The sequence below is a fragment of the Mchenga conophoros genome, linkage group LG12, assembly GCF_057382185.1.
Source record: "Mchenga conophoros isolate Kocher_MC1m ecotype Shallow Benthic linkage group LG12, M_conophoros_male_GT1.1, whole genome shotgun sequence".
Classification (NCBI taxonomy): domain Eukaryota; kingdom Metazoa; phylum Chordata; class Actinopteri; order Cichliformes; family Cichlidae; genus Mchenga; species Mchenga conophoros.
Genome location: NC_140537.1, coordinates 35,966,580 through 35,990,368, shown reverse-complemented (window position 1 = coordinate 35,990,368; position 23,789 = coordinate 35,966,580). Strand labels below are relative to the sequence as shown.

The following is a 23,789-nucleotide window of genomic DNA, read 5'->3' as shown; positions in this document are numbered from 1 at the left end:
AAGCACAAGAGTGCAAACTTTATACAAACTTTATACTTTTTTCAAAAATCATCACGTTTGAGTAGTGTTGTGGAAAATATGCAGAAATATTTTAAGCATCTGTATAGTGGTGTATTTTTGCACTAAGGGCAAAAATACACCACTAGGCAAGCTGGCAGAAGCAATGTGATGCAATGTTGTGCTGGGAAACCTTGTATGTTACTTTGACATGATCATGTACACTTTTTCATGGTACTCTGTGATGGCTGTGGCATCTTTCAGAAGGATAATGCAGATTAAGGAAGAGTTTGAGAAGCACAATGACTTTGAGTTGTTGACTTGGTCTCCAAATCCCCCAGATTTCAATCTAATTAAGCATCTGTGGGATGTGCTGGACAAACAAGTCTGATCCGTGGAGGCCGCGCTTTGCAGCTTACAGAACTTTAAGTATCTGTTGCTAACATGTTGGTGCAGATACCACAGCACACCTACAGGGGTCTAGTGCCTCGATGGGTCAGGGCTGCTTTGCAGGAATAGGGGGGCCAACACAATTCCCTGGTCATTTAAATCTGTCATTTAATGACTTTACAGTTAAAAAAACATAAAAAGATTAGCAATCTTTTTGCATGCATTTTATAGTCTCTGCGCTGTGAAGTGCCTTTTTTTTAACCATGTGACTGAGTGCTCGAAATAGGCCTATAGCTCTTTAAGCTAAAGAATTCATCCTGCCATTTCTAACGGTATCAATAAACGCGAGGGACCCAGTTCCATTTGGACCCTGTAATGCTGCTTTCGCTATGTTGCTTTATATCATGAGCCTTGCTGTTCCTTCACTATACGTTCATCTTTGGAAAACACACCCAAGATTACTTTGGTGTCATCAGCATAAAGAAACTCATTCTAGAGCTGCTCGGGGCTTTAAAAAGGTGATACTCTGGCCTTATCCCATCCTAATTTTGCTAATTAGCAAAGTACTGTCTATACTGAGTAGAATGTGTTCTACTCCGAGATGCATTGTCTTTCACATTGCAGGTTATTTAAATTATTAAAGCATTATTTGGCTACTTTTATGTTAGGTTTACTTTTTCAGTGTTTTTGTTTCCTGGAAGTCTGAATTGGGGAGTAACTCCAAAGGACTGACCCGCTTTCTTTCGTAGCTGAAAAAATCTACTTCCTTTAGAGGTCTTATTTTACTTTAGCTTCCTCTCATGCCCACAGCGTGCATGCCATCACTGCAATAAAGCTTACAAGATTACTCTCAACTTTAAACACTGTCTATTCATCTTTGGTTTCATTTTATATCATAGACTAAATATTTTTTGTTGCAATTAGGTTTCAGCTGAAAGAACTGATCCTCGGTCTGATTTAAGTTGTTAAAGGCTGAACAACATAACATGAATCAATTCAATTGGTACCAGGGACAGTTTAATTTATTAAGATGTGATTTAAACAACAAAAGATTCAGTGGTGAGTTTTACTTGAGTACTGATGTTGTTGAATCCTTTTCTGGACTTTCCAACATTGGTTTTTCTTTTTAGTTCAATGTTAATGAGTTTTATTTTTTTCATGTAGTTCAGCAAAAACAAATCTGATTGAAGTGCAGTGTTTTCACCTGAACGTCATCTGTTGTGTGACTTTAAGTGGATTGTTTTATTCATCTGTAGAGATTTTGTGATGAATGTTAATGAAAATGTGTGCCTTTTATTTAGATTTAAATTTGCTCTAGTGCACTTGTGTGTGTATATATAGGATTTATAATATATATAATATATAATATTTTTTATTAAAGCCTACATGGCAGTTGAAGCAGTCGATCACAGACCTGTATCAAAATAACAACAACAGGCTATATTTATGCAATCGCTCAGCGTCTGTGGCCTGATTCGCTCATGACCTGATTCATGGTGAGTGACAGACTGAGTCACAAGCCCTAAGAAGTCTTTTTAAACTAGGGCAGGGGCAGCTGTCCAGAAGTTACATAAACTTTGACCAACTTTTGTAACAAATCACTCACACGGCAGAAATTAGTTAATGTATCAAGCAACCGAGAACTGAAAATGTGACGACATAAAAAAGATCAGCTGAGATGAGTTCAGCAGCTGCTTTATTGTAGTGCAAGATACCGAGCTTTTTTTGCAGATTTGTTTTTTTAGCGTGTTCACTTGAGCTAATCTGTGCTGGCAGAAGTTGCCTGATCCTTTTTGTGATTGTTGGTGTTACATAAGGTGAAGTTTCTTTGCAGTGAAATGTCCTCCTGTCCAAACACTGAACTACATCTGCTTGGCTTCCAAGCTTATACAACACCTGTCAGAACGCAGCAGCTTCCTTTTATGGACATTTACTTTTTGCAACAGCTGTTAACATTTGACTAATATCACCAGACCTGTTGTCACTGTAGTCTGATCTATTTTCTACAACAACCAGTCGAATATGATAATAAATCAAATGTAAAAAGTATTAGATTTGATTTGTGTACTTGTCAGAGTGATAGACCTAACATAAAACAAAAAAACAACATTGGCATAGAAAACAATGCAAAAAAAGAAAAGAAAAAAGAAATCAGTAAAATAAGCAAAATCATAAAAATAGTTTGCCAAGATGGTAAAAGACATTGACCCATTGGTATACCGCAACATTAGCAAGTGTCTTTGTCTTTAGTCAGAAGTGACTATTCTTAGATTGGAGAATGGTAAACGAACACGTTGTAGCAGGTTGTAAACATCTATATTTCATAAATGAAGTTGGGAATTTTAGCGTCTGAGTTAAATGGAAAGTTGGTATTAGAAGAACCGCAGTTTCTGTGGAGGTCTGACAGATGTATTATTTTTAAAATTTCTATCTATCTTTCATGAGTTAGTTTAACAACATTTGACAGGAGAGCAGCAGGAGAATGCAAGTGTACTTTGTGGGACTAATCATTTAGGATGGGCAGTAGAGGTCAGCTGGGTCAAAAGCTCCAGGTCTCTGGTTGATAATAAACATACAAGTCCACATTTAGCAGGTCACTTCTAGTTCAGGCAACCCTGTAATCAAGATAAAAGCTCAGCTTTCCTTTTTCCTTTGGTCTCATCTTCACCTGCTTTGTAGAAGAAGTCACAGGTCAAAGGTAGAAGCACCACTTTGAGGTTTGAGTCTCATAAGCAATTATCTAATGAGTGAGGTGGCAGAACAGGGTTTGATTTTTGTTGGTCTTTGTTGTTTCTTTCTTCCTTTTGTGGTTTGTTTCTCCCATCTTGCTTGCTATCTTCCATCATTCCTCAGCAGAAGCATTAAAACAATCCTGAATGATACTCAGATTTTCACACAGGCTTCTGTTTTGCTTAAATTAAACTTACAGTTGATGTCCTTCTAGAAGACCCCCTCCACACGTGACCACAATCTCTCATTTTACTGTGCAGTCAATTCAGAATTCAATAGTCTGATGTTGTATCCAATTTGTAGGTGTTTTAAATTTGTTTGTACAGGTTAATAAGGAAACGATTGCTTGCATATTAGCATTGCTTCCTCCGCTAACTAACAGGTTAAACTGGCCTTTTATTGATACTTGTTCTGAAAACTTGCCTTTGTTGTAATCCTGTAGATTAACATCTCACTCCAGCGCTCTTCTGCACATCATTACAGATGCTCCGAAACACACATCTGACCACACCCATCGGCAACACCAGATGTGGTCAAAGCTTTTAGCTCTGAAGCGTCCAAGTAAAGATGAGCTAAGTTAGCAGGAATTCAGGGCGTCCTGCTAAAACTTTTATTACGACCATCTGAATGAGAGTGAAACAGTGACATGTGATCAAATCACAACTACAACTCACAAGATGAGGAGATATCCACCCTCACCCTGTGACAAAGTAATCTACTAGTATTATGAGTCTGCATTTAAACAGTTAAACAATGCTGGATGATGTTGAAACAGTTAATTTTTTACCCCGTTTTGCTTTGCATTTTTATCCACAGCTGAACTTCGTCTTAATGTTTATGCAGTTTTAATATGATTTTGTAAAGCCATACATTGTTGTTTCCACAGAAACGAGCTTTAATAGACTTGACTTTAATCGGATTTCTCAACATTGAGGCTGTTTAAAAGAAATCTGTGACTATTTTTTAATTGATTCTTTTGAAGAGCGTTCTGTCACGGTCCTGGATCGTTTGACCCAGTGTTTCATTTTATTTTGATATTCGTATTTCATGTTTTGGTTCATTTTGTTGTCTTTAGCTCCTAGGTTGCCTAGTTAGTTCTTTGTTCATTTAGACTCCTTTGTGTCATCTTCTCCTGTGTTAAAGTTCCCCTTGTTGTTGAGTGTGTCTTATCCATCATGTTTTATGTCTGCGTGGTTCATGTCGTCAAGTTCGGGTCACGTCTGCGTCCCGTCATGTTTCCTGTTTATTTTGAAAGTCTTACACTCCCCCTGTGGTGTCATTATGATTTGTTTGTGTCAGCTGATCACCTCATGTGTGCATTTTGTCTCTTACTGCTCGTTGTCAGGTCGTCTGCCTATGTAACCCCCATGTTAATCATAGTCAAGGTCACAGTCACAGTTAAAATAATTACGTTTAGTTCATAGTCTAGTCTTGGTTATTGTTGTTGTTTGATTTATTCATGTATCAGCCAAATAAAGGCTCGCCTTGTTTTGAAACTTGGTCTCCCACCGTGTCTGCTCCTGGGTCCACCTCATCATCACACCGGCGCACCCCGCCGTCACACGTTCACTGCTTTCCCCTACATAATTCCTAAAAAGCACACTGGGCTAATGACTGTTTCCACAATCTGTTCTTTCATTTCAATTAGTCTCTGCACCAACCCATAAATGATTCATAGAACCCACCCTTAGCCTGTCTTCATAACTAATAAGGATAAGTGATATGGAGGAACAGCTACAGTGTTACGTTGGCACAACAAAAGATCAGAAAGGTCTGAGATTACAATCGTCACGTTGAGACAAATGTCCTCAGTAGGGCTGGGCCATATCGTACCGTTAAAAAAAAAAATGCCTTTTTGCATTTGCACTGTAAAATTTTTAAATAACTTTAATACAAATACATTGATGTTTTTTGTTTTTTTTTGCACTAATAAAGTTGTGGAGTTGTAAAGTATTTTGTCTAGTGTCAATTATATTGTCAGTTATATCGTTATCGCAATTTTCAAATGTATATCATGATAAATATTTTTGGACATATCGCCCTGCTCTAGTCCTCAGCCAAAGCAGGACGCCACCCTCACTGAACTGCTGTCTGAGATTGGGGAAATTCTCATGCTAACAAACTCTTCTGTACGCTACCTCATATGGTAAAAGGAGCTATCTTCAGAATTAGTGAAACATGTCTCTCGATCCTCTGGCCTGATAATGCAAACGGCTCCCAACCTCCAGGATTTGATCAGTTAAATCCCTTTTTCGCTAATATGGCTTAAGAGGATTTTCTCTGTACATTATTATAGCATCAAACAAGTCATTTCCAGCAACTAGATCCTTTCCTGTTTTCTAACTCTACATGATATGGTTGAAACTAGCATTTAGTGCTTAAGGTTTCTTGCAAGAGCACATGCAATCAAACATCAAAGTGACCTTTCCCATTGATTTCCTGTTTCTGTGTCACAGGGAAACAGGTTGGCTAATAGGGCTGTGTTATGCAACAGCATGCAGCTGTAGGCTTTTACCCAGAAATCCTGCCAGTGTTCAACTTGAGGAGATTAAGGTTGAGTGAATGCCCACCCTGATAGTAAATGGGCACTGCAGGGCCATTTTTAGTTATTTTTCACTTTGATTGAAAAACAAAAAAGGAAGGTTTCAAACTTTGAGTGTTCGTTTCTACCCAGGGCTCTGTGGCATTCTACTTCAGTGTGTTTAAGGCGTACAGGAATACCTATTACAAATGAAATGGTGGCATAATGTGTTTTTTTTTTCTAGCACGGGGTTTTCTTTATTTGTAAAATTCACATTTTTGGATGCAAATTACAAGAGAGCTCAATCAGCAGACTGTAAAATCACTCGTGTTTGCTCTCCATAATTCCTCAATGTAAACAGAAAGGAAATATTTATCTATTGTCTCATCTCGTTGCGTGTGAATGCCAGGACAAACACGGTTAATTATATCCTTGGCTAGGAGAGCTCGCCTGTTCCTTGTAATCCACATGTTTGTGTGTGTGTGTGTGTGTGTGTGTGTGTGTGTGTGTGGATTATAACTGCTTGAAGGAACACCCTGAGTTGTGGCTCTCCTTGTTCAGCATCGGGTCATCATCTGACTTGCAAAGGAAAGCACTTTATTCTGCTCTGTTGGCTCTTTCTGTATTTAAAGCTGCGGGTTTAATTAGCCCGTACGTGCCGCCCACATTCAGATCCACATTAAACGCAGATGACTACCATTACTCTCAGCAAAGGCACCTGTCCCACTATAATAAATTTGGATTTTTTATTAGCATCATTATTTTCCCCCGTGTCCTCAGTTTGCTCCGGCTACGATACCTGCAGCTCAGCAGGTTTGAGCTCACGCTGCTTTGTGCCAAGGATTTATTTGTTTTACCTTGTTCCCTCAGTTGTGTCGGGCAGATGTGTTTGAGACTGCAAAGACCGTTATTTAGAAGGCTAATATGACTTATAGTGTTGAAGAAGACCAGTCACTACAAAGTGTTCCTGTTACAGGAAAAATGATTCTATGTTTCTTTACCTTCTTTTAAATGTGCAAGCATGCCCTTTTGTCTATGGTTAGATTAGTTTAGAATTATCTTTTTAGACTTTCTCAGCAAAGACATACTGTTTTGGGACATATTGTTTTAGATTGTTTTATCTCTCACAGCTTTCTCCCAGCTCTCTGCTGACGAGACTAGCGCCACATATGGAGTTGTTTATTTTATCTGTTTTGTATTTTCTTATCCTGTTCTCACTGTCTTTCCTATAAAAAGTGCCCAGCCTCTGTACACGTTGTGAGTTGTTCTGAACAGCTTACCCGTGTGCACGTTAAAGCATAAAAAGTGATCTTGTCTCATTGTGTCTTTATTTCTCCTGGGTCTTTTACAGAGTTTTCCCCCAACAGTTCCCATTGTGGATTAAAGACTTAATAATAATAATAATAATATTTCATTAATAAACTGAGCTACAAGACCAGGAGTAGCATAAACACAAAGTTTATTCAAAAAGTTCCCATGAAAGTGAAAAAACAAACATAATTCTCTTTCTTTTTTCCAGCCAAGCTTTTTTGGGACATTATCTAAGGAGAGAGCAGTGCTGGACAACAGACTGGTAAGTCACCTTTATATCATCTTCAAGCAGCTAAATGATGATGCCTGCAAAGGTGTGTGTGTGTGTGTGTGTGTGTGTGTGTGTGTGTGTGTGTGTGTGTGTGTGTGTGTTTTCTTTAAACTGAAAATTCCTGATTTAAAAAATTCCCAAAAAGCAGCAGCAGATGTCTGAGTGTGTGTGTGCATACGTGTGCCTGTGTGTGCCTTGTTTAAAACATTGTTTCAGAGCTGCCTTGCCCTCTAAATATGATGGAATATGTTTTTTTTCCCCCAAATTATTACATTTTAAAAAATCAAGTTATTCAAGCAGTCCCGTGTCTGGCAGATGGCAAGAATCTTGTCTCTTTGTTGATGATACCGTGTTTTTTGGAAATACAAAGACTTCCTTGATCTCAGTCTTGTCGTGTAATGCAAATTGCAATTGCAAATACCTCAGAAAACCAATTAAGCTGCAACAAAAGAAATGATTACGGCGCGCAGTTGTTTGCCTGGCTATATCTATCAGGGAGGGGAGTCTGTGGTGTCCTGTGCCAACTGGCACATGAGTTATTTAATTACTTAGCTCAGTGGCACCAAATGAAGCCGACAGATTTATGGATTCATCCATTACCCATCTATCAGAAAACAATAAAAGCTTCCCTTTCTGCCCTGTGTACAAAGCGCCCATGTGCAGTGTGACCATCAAGCAGCATCCCCCTGCTCTGTCTGGAGGCCTTTCTCAGCCTTTAAGTAATGGGCTGCAGCAGGTGGGTGGGCGGTCTACTGTTGATTCACAGGTATTGGAGGGCCTGATCATGAAAAACTGTTTAAATCCTTTGATACTGTGAAGAGTCAAAGCTGGTCCAATGCCAGACTGGATTATTGATGTTTGGTGGCACTTGGTTTGGGGGAATGTGGCCAAGTCTTTCAGCTGCTCCGAGGAACAAAGAACTCTTCAGTCTTCATTCAGATCCTGGTTCAAGTTTTTTCTTTTTTCTTTCCCAGGTTGAACAAATATGTTAATGTCCCTGTAACATAACTGCTGTGGTTAAATGAGCTTTTGGGGAGGACAAAAGTACGAGACTAACTTATTTTTTTGGTGCTCTGTAGATCAGTGATGACACTGAGCTTTGTTGCATTGTGTCACATTTGTGATCTATCTTAGCCTTGGTCAGTAAAGTCCTCAAAGTCTGTTAGATGCTACTGTGTTGATTCTAGAGTCTGTGTTGCGATTGTTGTACATTTTATATTCTTTTAGGATGAACTGTTTATTTCTTTTTACTCCAGGGTGCATGAGTGAATTAAGTTTGCTGCTGTAAAATTAAAAGTTACAAGCTCGGTGCTGCCACGATTGTTTTTGTTTCCCCCCCCGAGTCCAAGGCCTCACAATACTCACACCATAAATATACCTCCCCTCTAAGGTCTGTTGATGCCATGGCAACAGCTGGTAACTCATTATCAAAATACATACTGTTGGGACAAACTAATTTAATACTTTAGATAACCTTTCATATGCTATAATTAGATAATTATAAGATAAGTGGATGCACAGATGTGCATGCAGCATTCAACCTGATATGTAGCGAAGAGAGGAAAGAACGTCAAAATCTGTCACAGGTTTTGAAACGTGCCTTTAGTTGCAGCAGAGACAGGATGCAAACAAAAGCAGAAGGTGATAAAAACTAAACTGACAAAACCTAAACGGGGGGGAAACTAGAAACAAGCATAAAGAAACCAAAGACCTGGACATGAGAAATGCAATCAGAGAAACACAGACGATTCAGCAACAAACAGAGGGATAATGAGGGAATGAGACACAGGAAGAGAGCACAGCTGGGAGAAATCACACACAATGAGACACTAACACAGCACACGAGACCGTCAAAGTAAAACAGGAAACATGAGGCAGGCACAGAGACACAGACTTGACACGGAAACAATGACAAGCACCGACATGAAAACACAACTTTATTAGACGTCACACAAGGAACAGAGGCAGAAACCAAGAGACTAGAAACTATAAATAACAATGAAATCCAAGACTATAAATAATTCATAACACAAAGCACCCAGTTACAGAGCCAGGACCGTGACAAAATAATTTAATCCTGGCATCAAGGAATTTCTCAGTCTCAGTTTGAACCACAGATAATGTCTCTTGGAGTTTCCCCTGGAAGAGCTGGAGATTATTAGAGCTTGTGAACCTCAAAATTATTTTGAGGTTCACAAGCTAAAATTGTTGAGATCTGCAATTCCAGGCTTCGTTGTAGCAGGATAATCCACTCAGGTTTCATTTCCCCTGTTTCCTTTAAGTACTGGTATAGGAAAGGTTTCCGTTTCTGTCCCACTGAAATCTCCTTTGGATTTCAGAGTGACCTCACTTGTGGGATGGCACAGGTGGAGCGGGGGCTGGCTGGGGATTATGCAAATCTTTTGCATGCTGAACAATGGCACTCTCAGTGGGACAGTCAGCCAGAGAAGACAGACGCTATGATACCGCCACAGCTTTGTGGGATTAATCTAATAATAAAGCCAGAATTGTGCCTAAATCCTAATTGATTTTATTTTACCCTTCATGCACATTGTACTCATTATTGTATACTGAATAAATCCAACTCACAGCTGTGACTGAGTCTGATCACGGGCCTCTATAGGTGAACTGAGGATGCCAACTAGTGCAAAGATGGTCATTTTGTGTGGTAAAGTAGGAAGAGACTTGAGTTTATATCTCGGTGAAGCAGTGCCACATATTTGAATGGAATGTGCTTGATAAATAAATCTCAGCTGAGTTCATTTCTCTGCCTTTCTGGCAAAATTTTCTCTGGCTTTCAGCATCTTGATGTTTAGTCTCAAGGTGCATGTAAAATCAAAGCAAATCACCCACTAATATGGAGCCTAGCACAAATAAGTCTTTGATGTTACTGCCATCAACGTGATGACTGCTGTAATTTAATGACAGATAATTTACTGCAGTCAGTCATGTAGCTCTTTATTTTTAATTAAAAGTGAATAACGAGATGAATAAAACGGCATCAAATGGCTTGTAATGGCTTGGGAGCCTTTGACCGTTAATAGGAATGGGTATCCCATGACAACGAAAGCAGGATGCTCACTCAAAAAGAAGTACTGTGAATTTTAATGAAGGGGGATTTTAGTGGTGAGCGGAGTAGTAGTGAGTGAATAATTTCTCTGAGAGACTTCTCACGGGTGCTTTGGGTCTTTCGTGTAATATGAAGGGCTGATCACACAGTCACACAACCCTAATATCTTTTTTTGTTTCGAGACAAGACAAGATCTGGGCTTGTAGAGAAAGATTGGAAACAAGGTTGATTTGCTGGTTGATTATATGCCTTTACCTCTGGCTATGGGCTCTGTGTAGTGTCAAAAAGAATAAGACTGCAGGTACAAGTGGCTGAAATGAGCAAACTACATCCAGGTGACAGAGTGAGGTGCTCAGTTACTCAGGAGGGGATCAGAGTAGAGCTGATCCTCTGAATTGAAATCAGCTGGTTTAGATGGTTCGGGCATGTCCGACCAGCATCAGACCCCTGGGGTGGATCCAGGACACGCTGAAGAGATTATGTCTCTTGACTGGCTCGGGGTATCCCCTGGAAGAACTGGAACTGGTGGCAGTGGAGAGGGTATCTCAGCTTAGGCTGCTTCCCCTGTGAGCTGGAACTGGATAAGCTACAGGAAATGGATGGATGAATCTGTTTTTTAAAAATATTTTCTTTTAAATTATTCCTTTGTTTGGCTATTGTAGCTGACAAAAAAGGAGACACCTGCCTCGCATAGGAGTGTGGTAAAGTGTTCACCTGATGCTCATTGAGAGATGAGACACTGACAGACAAGGACTGAAACCTGCTGATTCGTCATCCCTACACAATAATTATAATATACCAAGGCGTGGAAGTGATACATTTTAGTCAGGATTGCTTAAAAAGATTATTTCCATCTGCAGTAATTTATATTTGGCAGTCTGACTCCCTTCTGGGATATCCCAGACATTCCACATGCATGTGGAAATCACAAGGCAGGAAGAGCAAGGCAAGGCAAGGCAAGTTTATTTGTATAGCACAATTCAACAACAAGGTGATTCAAAGTGCTTTACAGAGACATTAGAAACAAGAACAAATAAAAAGCATGATTTAAAATTGAATAAAACAAGCAAATAAACTAACTAACTAATTAACAAACAAACAAACAACAGTATATAAAATCAAAACAGATAAAATCAGTAGTTAAATGTAAGTTTTGAAATTTAAGCTTAAAGTGTGGATTTGGTGCTTTATTCAAATGCAGCTGAGAACAGGTGAGTCTTCAACCTGGATTTAAATAAACTGAGTGTTTCAGCTGATCTGAGGCTTTCTGGGAGTTTTTTCCAGATATAAGGAGCATAAAAGCTGAATGCAGCTTCTCCGTGTCTGGTTCTGACTCTGGGAACTGATAAAAGACCGGATCCAGATGACCTGAGGGATCTGGATGGTTCATACTGGGTCAGGAGGTCATTGATGTATTTTGGTCCTAAACCATTCAGAGCTTTATAGACCAGCATCAGAACTTTAAAGTCTATCCTCTGACGGACAGGCAGCCAGTGTAAGGACCTCAGAGCTGGACTGATGTGGTCCACTTTTTTGGTCTTAGTGAGGACTCGAGCAGCAGAGTTCTGAATGAGCTGTAGTTGTCTGACTGATTTTTTAGGTAGACCTGTAAAGATGCTGTTACAGTAATCAAGCCTAGCAGCAGGAAAACTCAAGTCAGGCATTGATAAAATCACACAGAGCATGTAAGGCGGAGCTGACCTGCAAGGTGCAGGGCTGCTGTATACAGACTGAAGCAGCTTAAATAGTGTACAATATGTTAGAGTTACCTATTTGATGCATAGAAAGGTTTGAGCTGAGCCGTCAGCTTATGTGGGAAGCACTGAGACCAGCAGAGCTTGACTTTGAGGCCTTGATTAAAGAAGCAAAACAAAAGCTGACATGTCGAGATTAATCACGTTAAACGCATTAGTAAGTCATCCAGGAAGATCATGCACACAATGTAAATGATGACATTGGAATTTAATTTCATTTAATGCTTTTCTTATGTTATTTATTGCCACATTAGCAATGCTAATGCTTCATATTGCAAGTAATGTTGCTTCTGGGGGTGCTCCGTTCTGGTGGAGCTGCACCACAATCGGTTTCCACATAATGTAAACACTCATCGTTTCACTAATGTGAAATTCAGCCATTTAACTGATCCTTGTGTGAGCATTTTTTTTTCTTTTGTCAACAGTCAACAACAAATGCTTCCCAGCAGACACTGAACTCATCTCGGATTACCTACAGGGATTATTTGACAGTGGCATAATCTTTATGGACTTTTGCTTGTCGCAAACCCACATGATCCATTACTGCAAACCATGGAGGCCAAACAGTTTTAGCTCATGGACTACTGGACCAGCCCAATGCGATCGCAAGCATAATGTATTTTTAAAAATATCATTGTGTTAGTGATGAGTACGGGTACATTTTCAGTACATTCACATCAACAGCAACAAAATAAATGATGAACAGCCAGATGACAACGTAACTTTAGTGAAAAGTCTCAGGTTTTCCACATTTTATCAGTCTGACAACATTACATATACATTGCAAAATCACAGTGGCAGTATCTGACTTCCTGATGGAAAATGAGTGCATTTTAAAAATTGTTACTGTCTTCTCTTCTCTTCTCTTTTGGTATTTTGCAAAGCCATCCAGTGGGGCACACTGGACCCTCTGACTGTGGCTCTAAACCTTACTGAGAAAACTATGATAAGAACATGCCACATGAGTGATGTGTGTATGCTAAAATACAGACGGGTTATATAAGGGCACCAGTTACATAAATATTTTCCTCAAATAAATCAAAAGCCAAAGCATGTTCCTTCAGAGTTCTGATCTTCCTCCAACATCAGCAACCCACTGCTGGGAAAGTGTATCTGAGCCAAAAGCAGAGTGCTGTATCTTTTCTATTTAACCGTTTGTGTCTGTGTAAGAGCAGCAGGAATAACAACAACAAGGAATCCTCTTTGAGTTTATTAAAGCTCAGTACCTGGGGCTCTAAGTCATATTGAGACAAACGGTTGTTTGTTGCTGTCATCTCAAAGAACTCATTTAAGGGTTCCTGAAACAGCATACAATACAGAGATGCTTTCAGGAAGAGTAACAACATAAACGGTAGGAAAGAGAAGGAGATTTGGTGGTTCACAAACACAGCTTGTATTTTCTGAGTAACTGCTGGAACTCTCCAAAGTTTCAAACAATGAGGTCAGTGGATGTACAAGTAATCCCTGCGAGTCCAGAAGCTCAGCAGGCTTCAGAACGCTCTAAACGCTCAGTTTCAAAATGTTATTTTACTTTATTTCAACACAAGAAAAGCAACAAAAAAAAGTGAAATAATAAGTGAAATTACTTTTGTGTTATTCATAATCCTTTTTAGACAGAAAAGTCTAATTTCCCTGTTGTTAAGGTGGATTAGAACAAACAACTTAATTGTTTCAAAGTTGCTGCTGCTCTTACATTTCCAGGAATTTAGTATTTAGAGCTGCGTGGAAATATTTGTTTGTAGATTGTGTTTTTAAAAACACATGAACGCGGATTCGACACCATATTTACAAAGTGGTTAACTGTGATCCAAACAGGCCAAACTAAAACCTCTCCCTGGTTCAGCAACACGCAGAAACAGATTTGTCTAAAAATACTTGTGAGAATAAATTTTTTTGACACGTCACTTAAATTGCAGTCAAATGGAACATGTAATCCGGTTACAGCCCATATGTGATAAGTACCAGTTGGAGAGTGGATTATTCCAAAAACACCAGACAGTACCACGAGCAGTGACATTTAACACGGGTGGTCCCAGTGGGAATTAAACTGCTGACCCAGGCTGTATTAGCGATCGGCCTCCACATGGCACCGAAGTGCCCTTTGGTGAATTAATTATGCTGATGGCAGATGTTCATAAAGATTTTAAAGAAGTGCTTCCCCCTTTTAAAATAAGGGATGCATGAACTATTTTTTTATTTTATTATTAGAACCCTCCAGTAGTTCTATAACTACCCCCACTGCCCTGTCATGCATTTATTTAAAAACACTGTGATGAGTAGGCAGCTAAATCCCCCAAAAATAAAGAAAGAAGTAATCGCACTACTCTCCAGGTGCAAGACAAAGCTGTATGCAGCCTCAAATCTCTTCAATCTCTTCATACAGCTTAAACAACACAAATAACTTTGTATAAAATATGCTAAGAGATGCTGAACAAACACAGTTACTTTGCCTGAGCAGATAACTCATCTCTCTGTTGAAATCATGCTGTAACAACGTTGTTCTTTTTCTCCCACTTCCTGCTCTTGTCTTCGATGTAACGCCTGTGTGCACACATCCGAATGTTATCTTAAAAAGCATTTTCCTTCATTGAATTCTTGCTCGGGCTTTATGAAAGCTTTGACTTTACGTCTTGCTTCGGTTTTCTGACAGGGTGCCATGAATCAAGCCAAGATCGCAGACGTGTTGCACAACCAAGTCGTCTGCTAACCTTCTGCTGGAATTAGGCTGGGCAGTGTCACACACACATGCCTGCAGATGTTACGTAACCTTGTCATAGCAGGCATCACGTCTCTTCTCGCAGATATCCACACATAGATAAACACTGAGTCATAGGGATGAAATTAACTGGTTCAGAGGGGGAACGTGTTTGGATGTGTTTGTGCTGAACGGTGAGCTCCTTGCAAACAAGTCTCATGGCCTGCTGGTCTTGTGATTATTAGTCACGGCCTGGACGTTGGCCTTAAGCCAGGCTCGTACTTCTTTTACATGTGCGTGCACTCTTACAGATATCTTTGTGAGATCCAGTCTAAGATTTAGAAATCCGAGTGAGTAGTTTTTTTTTTAGGAAAGTGAGTATTTTGTTCTGTTCTAACTTTTTCACGTTCCTCCAAAGGACCCTCAAACGGTTAAAGAGAAAGCTAACATTGGCTAACATTTGGGGCTTCTAACTTAGTTGTAATGGCTAAGGTGAGGATGAGGGTCTAGGGAATATTGCATTCATTGCATGTGAATGAACACCCACTCAAACACATACATGAATAGCAGAGATAACCTCTACATACTCTGAACTAAGGGAAGGAAGTGTATGTTCTGGATGTTATCACCCAGATTAACACTACAAGTGCTGCTTCAAGTGGTGACTGCTCTCCCCTTAAAGAGAAGGATGAAAATAGCAACAGCGCTTCATGGAACATTTATTTGTCGCATAAGGGACGACGATGAAGGTTGTGTCTGCTGTATTGTGACGATGATGATGTAGCACGTTACCTCCCTGACTCTGGAGACATCGTGCATCTTCTGAAGTCTTAAAAACTTCTCTTTTTAACAGGGCATTTACTTGAGCTGCAATTCAAAAAAATTAACGAGTTAATTAATAACAGCTGCTTGGTTTTGAGTTTTCCTCACACGATCCAAAAACCTGTATGCTAGGTTAGTTTGTGATTGTTAATTGGTGTTCGCTGTGTATGTGAGCGGGAATGGTTGTTTGTCTGATGTTTAAGCGACACAGCCTCCAAAATGTGGTCGGCTCTGGATTTCAAATATGACAACGGGGCCTGATTTGATGATAAGAAGCACTGATTGCTGGAACAAGGTCTTATGAATTCTTCTGTACAAGCGGGAGTCTGTTCCTGCACGCCTCTGAATTTTAAAATTAGTTCTGTATTTTACTGGAAGCCACTGAAAGAATGGTTAAGAAACAGAATTTAAAATTGTCCTGACAAGAAAAAGTGTGATGCGCTAGTTTTTGTTAGCACCTTAGCTGCTGCATCCTGATGACTCCAAGCAAAAAGTGAGTTATGCTGTTGTAGTGTAGATGGAAGAAAATGACTAGGATTGACATATAGCTTGTTTTGTCAGATTTTGGCAGTTTTAGATGAAAGAAACAGCACTGTTTGAACTCACAGATGTGAGATTCAGAGTTCTAAAGCTATTTATATTATGTTTGAAATCTAATATCAATGACCTGATGTGGCCTGTTTAGAGTTACTGACTTTCTTAGTAAAACAATCCAGGCCAAAGCCGAGGAACTCTGTGTTTTCAAAGCTGATGTGAAGCACTTATAATAAGAAATCGGTGCATATGTCTCCTTTTATTTTACCAGCATTTATGCTGCCATACATCCTAAAACAACAAAAAAAAACATGGTGTGTGGAAACGCTTCTTTACAAATACAAATAAACATAGCTGAATGTTTTGCATTTCAGGAACTAGACTCTGACATGAACTCCTGAAGCGGATATTTGTGCGGTGACTCGTGAACTCGATTGCTTTGATGAAAAGCTGAAGTTGAATGTTTTGACTCTGAGTCCTTAAAGCCTTTTCCTTCCACTTAACCTTCCAGCATTAAAACAAAGACCAAATCTGACCCACGACCTTTGGAGTATTATCTCTGACCAAACAAGGAGATGGCTAACTGAGATATCATTAAAGGTCTGGTAGCTTATGAGTGAAGAAGTGGACTGAGAGGGTTTGTGACTCTGTTAAAACTGACATCATTCACTCTTTGACCGCTGCTAGATACATTAGTTTCTAAATTCAAACTTCAAGATTCTTTATTTGTCACGTGCATGGTTATACAGGTATAACATGCAGTCACCTGATACGCTCCTCGACTGTGCAAAGAAAAAAAGAGACAGACAGACAGAACTTTATATACAGTGAATGAATATATACAAAGAGGACATTATGTGCAGCAAGTGTGTGAGTTATGTACATTATATAAATAGAAATAAAATAAAACAATCTGGAAATTTACAGCTTGTATACATTGCGTGGGAATGGTGTTAAAGTGTCTTGTGCTATAGCAAGACCAAAAGGATCAGGATGATATGAACGAGCCTCTCAGTTTTTGTTCAGATGGTGCAGAACCTCCTGCCTGATTTCAGAACAATTCTTTGCTGGGATGCGACGGGTCCTTCAAAATCTGAGTTGCTCTAGTCCAGCATCTCCTGACGTAAATGTCCTGTAGGGAAGGGAGAGCAGTCCTGCAGCAGCGTTCTGCCATACGGATCACAGCTGTGTCAAGGTTTTTTTTTATCCTTGACACAGTTTAAAAAAGAACAGCAATATTATTTGAAGCTTGTTTTTGTCCTTACAACAAATACAGTTCATATAATCCTATTAAAATCCTTGAAATCAAACTTTCTAACACTTTCAATTGCCCTCAGCCCTTGGGTCGTATCCTGTATGCTTTCATCTCAAGGGGTCACAAGTCCAAAAGGTGGCAAACTGCTGCTTTCGGTGGAATACTTACAAACAACTCTGACTGACTAGATTTCTTTCACATTAGGGAATAGTTGCTCTCTGAGTGCCTTAAAGACTGAAAAACACACCTCGCACACTTGACAAACAGTAAATCGCCTTTCCCCTCTGTTAGCTTCCCATGTGACAGAGGGTCCACATTACTACTTTGCAGTATGCAGATTTTCTCCCTTTTTCCTCCACTCCCTTCTCTCCAAATCCAGTAATCCAAGAGGAATTGGCTTAGTGACTTTCCAACCTGTCAGGGGAGGGAGGTTGCACAGAGCTGCAGAGAACAGTTTAAGCTGATTAACCCCAATAAGGAGGGTTATCTTATTAAAGCTTGACTTTAGAGGCGGTGTAGGTTGGCTGCATGAATATGACTGAACACAAGAAGTTCATTTACAAATGTTGGCTCAATAAAAGCTTATATAACTTGTTTTCAGCTCCTGAAATCCAACAGGATTTCGGAGTCACACAGTCAGACATACTTTCATCTGCTGTTATTTATGCTGGACAGTTTTTAAAAAACACATTTTGTACTCATTTCTGCATGCAAGTATTTTGCAAAGCAATGTAGTTAAAACTGCATTAATTAAAGGTTTTCCATGTTAAATTCAGCCAGATTTCTAGCATTAACAACAAAGTCAAACTGGAACAGATCCACTATCAAACAAAACTTTGTCTGTTTTTAATATATTTTGTCTTTATGGATTTTTTTGTTTGTGCAAATGTGCGTCCTTATCCTCACAAAATGAAAACAGTTTCCTAGAAGCCTACAAAGAAGATGGAATGAAAACAAGGACATTTGCATTTCATGTTTTTCCAAAAAGGGACAAACATCAGCGAATAGATTAACATTAATAACATTAATTAACATTAATAGATTAACAGCGAATAATAGGATCAACATGGCTGCTGAGAGCCTGTGACAAACCAAAAGCAGAAGTTTGTTTGCACTATTTCCAGCTGCTCCTAAAAAAAAAAAAAAAAATAGACAAAACATGTAGAACAAAGTTGAATCCTGGGCTTACAAAGCTGCACAGTTTTCTATAACACCAGACTTGTGCGCTCTGATAATGACTGAAACTGATGCCTGCATCAGACACCTTTATGAGCACAGTGATGGTAGAAACAGTGAGGCTAATGAGTTTAGGCAGTGATCCATAAGCTCTCATATTAGCTGACATTATGGGGAGGAGGCTCCAAGCATCATCTCCTGGTTTTGAGTGAGAAAATGATTAAACCCTTTTTTTCTTTACATTTGAGAAATGCAAAATGGAAAAAGTGCTTGAAAATATAGTCTTAAATCCTGACCCCACATAATAATAATAATAATAATAATACCTTTTTCCAAATATCTCTTTTCATAGCAACAAATCTTATCTTAATGTAACTAGATTTACTCAGTAAAACATGAGGAATAGCTGATGAAACTATTCATTTAGCTATTCTGACTAAATCTATTGGTGTGTTATATTTATAGAAAAATGAAATGACATTACATCCATCCATCTTCTTCTGCTTATCCGGGCCGGGTTGCGGGGGGCAGCAGCCTAAGCAGAGAAGCTCAGACCTCCCTCTCCCTGGCCACCTCCTCCAGCTTGTCGGGGGGAGCACCAAGACGTTCTGCAGCGTGTCCTGGGTCTGCCCCGGGGCCTCCTCCCGGTGGGGACTCCTCCCTCCGCAAATCGCTACCTTAATGTGGTGGAGGGGTTTGTGTGTCCCCTATGTTGTCTGGGGGTTTTGCATAGGGTAGGGTCTCCCATGGCAAATTGGTCCTGGGTGAGGGACCAGACAAAGAACGATTCAGAAGACCCCTATGAGTAAAATATCAAGTGAACAGTTCACCCTCCCCGGGATGGGGTTACCAGGGTCCCGGCCTGGAGCCAGGCCCGGGGAGGGTTTCCGAGGGCGAGCGTCTGGTGGCTGGCCGGGCACAGCCTGAAATAGGGACATGGGCCTATCCTCCTGCAGGTCCACCACCCGCAGGAGGCGCCATAGGGGCCGGGTACATTGTGTGCTGGGCGGCGGCCAGGAGCGGAGGCCCTGGTGGACCGACCCCCGGCTACCAAGGCTACCAAATGACATCACAGTGTGCAAAAAAAAATAAAAACTGTATAAAAATAATTTATACAGGTATAAATTTTAGATGTCAGCATCTATAGCTGTATTGTCATTTTATATGAAAGGATGTTTTAGGGCATATAGATGTATTCCTGCATACCTAAATGTAACACGTATGAGCTTTGCTGTAGTTTCTGCCATCTTGCAGCCACAATGTCTTTATTTTTCTGTCAAATCATGTCTGAAGCTTGGGGGCGATCATGAGAAAAACAGCTTTTCTTATCACACCCGAACACAAAGCCTCACAAAGAAATCTAGATATTAGAAATTTATGCAATGAAGACGCTCCGGGCAGAATTATGCATATATCGGCTATTAAACAAGGCAGATTTCAGCTCAAACGGGCTAATAAGCAACTGCCTTTGTTTGCCATTTTACTGTAACGAGAAAAAAATTATAATGTAAGCCCCTCAAAGGAGGGGATATTCTCACTTAATATTAAGGGGTCGATCCATGTTTTATTCATGATAAATCATGGCCCGTGGCAAGCAAAGGCTTTTTATTCTGCTAAGTGACATTTGTTAAGCCATTTGTTAAATTGTACAACAGGATAAGGATTTGTAGATTTGCATTCTCTGGCTGGCACAACTGGAGCGGCTAGAGTTTAGAAGTCAATGACAGTTACTGCGAGGACGGCAAAGTCCAGACTAATTAATTAGGGCTGCGACCAGCTCCCTGTTGTTTATAACAAAGGCCACAAACAAGTTCGTATGTGGAAGAAATTCAAAGGTGCAGGTAAATGTGTTTTGTTTTGTTTTTTTTTTGTGAACTTTCTTTTTGTTTTTTGTTTTTTAGTGGACTGTTTTTGTGCAACCATAAGAAATTAAAACTTATGTAACACACAAAAGTCACACTGAGGTGATGGGGTGGATGGAGGGCTCAGTTGGATGGTTTACACCTTTAGTCATGTGGTTTAGGCAACAAAAATTTAAGTTTGGGAAAAGATTGTGATTTTAGTTGATTTATTAAAGCCATCTTATCCTCGTTCGGCTTCAAATCAGTGGTTACTATGAAGCAACTATGACGTACTTAACCAACAATATAATGCTGTCTTCACAATTAGTTTTGAGTACTTAAATATAACCACAGAAAATCTTTGTATGAAACAGATATTATAGAGCATATAATGGCAGAAAAACATCTGAAATGTATCACATTTTGTAAATGTGTTCAATTCAGTTCTCAGAGAGAACTTCTGTTAAAGTCTTGAAAGAAGATACTGAGCCTTTTCATAATAAAGGTAATTTAATGCATCTTCTTTAAAAGAGAGGAGAAAAACCATGAATACTAAATAATATAAAATAAACAAGTTAAAAATACAATTTAACTAATCCTTACATTTTCCAATGAAAGCTTCATCTCTGTAACTGTAACAATCAAAAGCCCTAATATGCCAGCCCATATGTTGTATGTACAGGTGTCACGTGGACCTCCGTCGTGTGTGTGTGCGTGTGCTTTAATGGCTTTTGGTTTATCAATAAATAATCATCTTGCTCACAGCTCCCACAGGTGTGGACAGCCACTTATTTTTTCCTTTTTTGGCAGCTTTGCAAAATGCCAACGAGGCTGCTTTCATTGATTTCGAAAGGTCAAGTGCTCAGTTGTTTGCAGAGGCGTAATAAGAGCGACTGTTTTCAGTTCTCTGATCCAAAGGGCCGTATTGTAAAGCTGCCAGATAATTAATGACTCAGTAATTAGCACTTTTATTGTTTGTGCTCATCCATTATGTCACTGTTCCTTTTTCACATTGCTTTGATTGACAGGGGCTTTTTACAACAGGGTGGGGGATGCTTGGATTGTATGCATGTGGCGCGGTGTCTAATTTGCAAACCAAATCTCCAAACCTGCGAGTTATAATGAGATCACTGTGTGGCAGAGTCATATCTATATTTGTAATGGTGTCACACACAATCTGTAAACCAGACATAAAGAAAAATGTGAAAAAGGTTAAATATGGAAGGTGAAATACGGTGTTTTTTTCCAATAAATTGGGCACATAATTTAAAGATACGACCCTCTGAATTTTTATGTTATTATTAGTTTTACTGGAGTTACTGGTGAGAAACAGCTGTGCCAGAAAATGAACCAAAAAAGAAATAAATTTTTCCATCATTTTTTTTAACCAAGTGTCAGCACTAGTCTCTGCAACAAATATATTTCATTTCACAATAAAAGCCACGGAGGTTTGCAAGATGTTTGCAGTGTGAGTTTGGTCTGTTTGAGGGTGCTGATGACAGGGGTAGCTGAAAGAATAACTGGGGCCGGTAGATTGATCCAATCCCAGGCCAGTCTGTTCACACAAATAAACATGATTTTAGAATTTTAGTTTGTGGTTTGTTTGTTTTTTAGTGCATCCATTATATTGTGAAAAAAATAATTTGTTTAGTGAAATTTTGTTTTGTTTCTTTTTCTCCAGTGAATTACATTTAAAATTTGAGTAAGGAGAGTGAGCCCATTACATTACCAAACCTGTAAACAAAGAGCTGTTACGGCTTATTAAAAGGTTATGGATTAATTTGATGTTTCATTTTTAAATATCACTGTTCTCTTCAAGATTGGCATGTAGGGCCACCCCTAGGGCTGACATTTGTCCACTTTGTTCATCTGACAGCCTTCAAATAGAAAGAAATTTGGGACTACCACTAACATTAAACTGGATCATAGCATATAAAAGTGCTCAAAGCCAAACCCTTCCATACAAAACTATTATCCTAGAAAGCAAAAATAAAAAGGTTGCCACGTTTAAAACTAAAAATAGGCTGCAATAAGATGCACAGGTTAAGTGTTTCTGCTTTTTGCATGTGGATTCTCATTAACCTGCTCCATGACTGGCACTAATTTTTTTGCAGCATTTGTCACCATGTGCATTTTTGCTTTTTCCTTCCCTCCTACACTGAACAACTTGCTTAATGTTGTGTGTAAAGAAGCTTGTAGACAATGGTTGTCATGACAGATTTTCCTTACACTTTCAGCAGGCAGGAGTTGGGATGACCTCTCACTGGCTGTGAACTGACTGGAAAATTAACTGCTTCGTTGTTATATAGGCGTACTTGACCATTTCACAGCTGCAGGTTAAAAACCTTTTAATATAGGATTCTACTGTGTTGGATATGTGCATACTTACATGCAGGGTAAGGGTCAAAGGGTCAAAGCTGTGGTGCATGAGTAAAAATGGATGATGAAAGCTAACTGGCTAAAAAAAATTACCGTAGTCATGCACACAGGACTTTATAATTGTAGATGCTTACATACTCAACACTTTCTTGTCAGCACTGAGACACAGTGTTTGTGATCTGTGTGCTTTTGCCATTCAACCTCATCAATATTCAGACAACCTCCAGTTGAACTCTGTTTGTGTAAATAGCGTGAACTAAGTGAATGGGTTTATGTGTGGCTTTCGTGTATCTTCTATAACATGAAAGCATCTCTCTGTCAGACAGCCCTGTGGTTAAGCACAAGGAAGGAGCGAGCATATTTCTTCTCACTATGACGGCTGATATAAGCCTCATGTTCTGGCTGAGAGCTAAGAGTGGAAGCAAAGTCTGAGAATGAAAACCCATTAAAGATGAAATCTTAATGAGACCCATCGGAGTTTTATGATCTAACAGAGTTGATCAACCAAAATATTCATCAAAGATATTTTAAAATGTGCATGAGCAACCAAGATGCTGATACAGATCAAGATGTTAAAATAAGCTGTGTGATAACCACTTATGAGCTTCTTGGTTGGAAAAGAAATCTAACTCTGAAATACACTGAGAGACAGGCACTGTAGGCAAAAACATGTTTTTATGGAGATGTGGCAGATGTGATATTTTGGGCTAATTTGTTTCCGTAGCATGGCATCTGGCTAAAGTACAAAATGAACAACAAAAAATTCTCCTCTGATAAATCCATACAGTTTCAGTTATATTAAGAAAATTCAACAGTTCTGAAATGAAGAAACATCATCAGTATTTCAGACTTGTTGCTGGAATGTCCTTGATCTGTTATATCACCGTGCAGAGCATTTGGCAGCAGCTGAAGCTTACATGTGTGTGGATGCTTACATACCACTGATAGCTGTACTTTGGCCTCAGGATTATGCGAGTGTGCTGTATGCTGTCACCCGCTCTACCCTTACATGCCATCAGCAACTGTGGAATCCAGTGATATCA

At 39.4% G+C, this 23,789-nt stretch overlaps 1 protein-coding gene across 1 annotated transcript in view; it reads left to right on the top strand.

Moving 5' to 3' along the window:
- Positions 1 to 23,789, top strand: part of rasgef1ba (RasGEF domain family, member 1Ba) — a 124,143-nt gene that overhangs the window by 25,876 nt on the left and 74,478 nt on the right. The window contains exon 3 of the mRNA XM_085295532.1: positions 7,158 to 7,211. Coding sequence (XP_085151658.1) covers positions 7,158 to 7,211 — 54 coding nt within the window. The remainder of the gene's footprint in view (positions 1 to 7,157; positions 7,212 to 23,789) is intronic.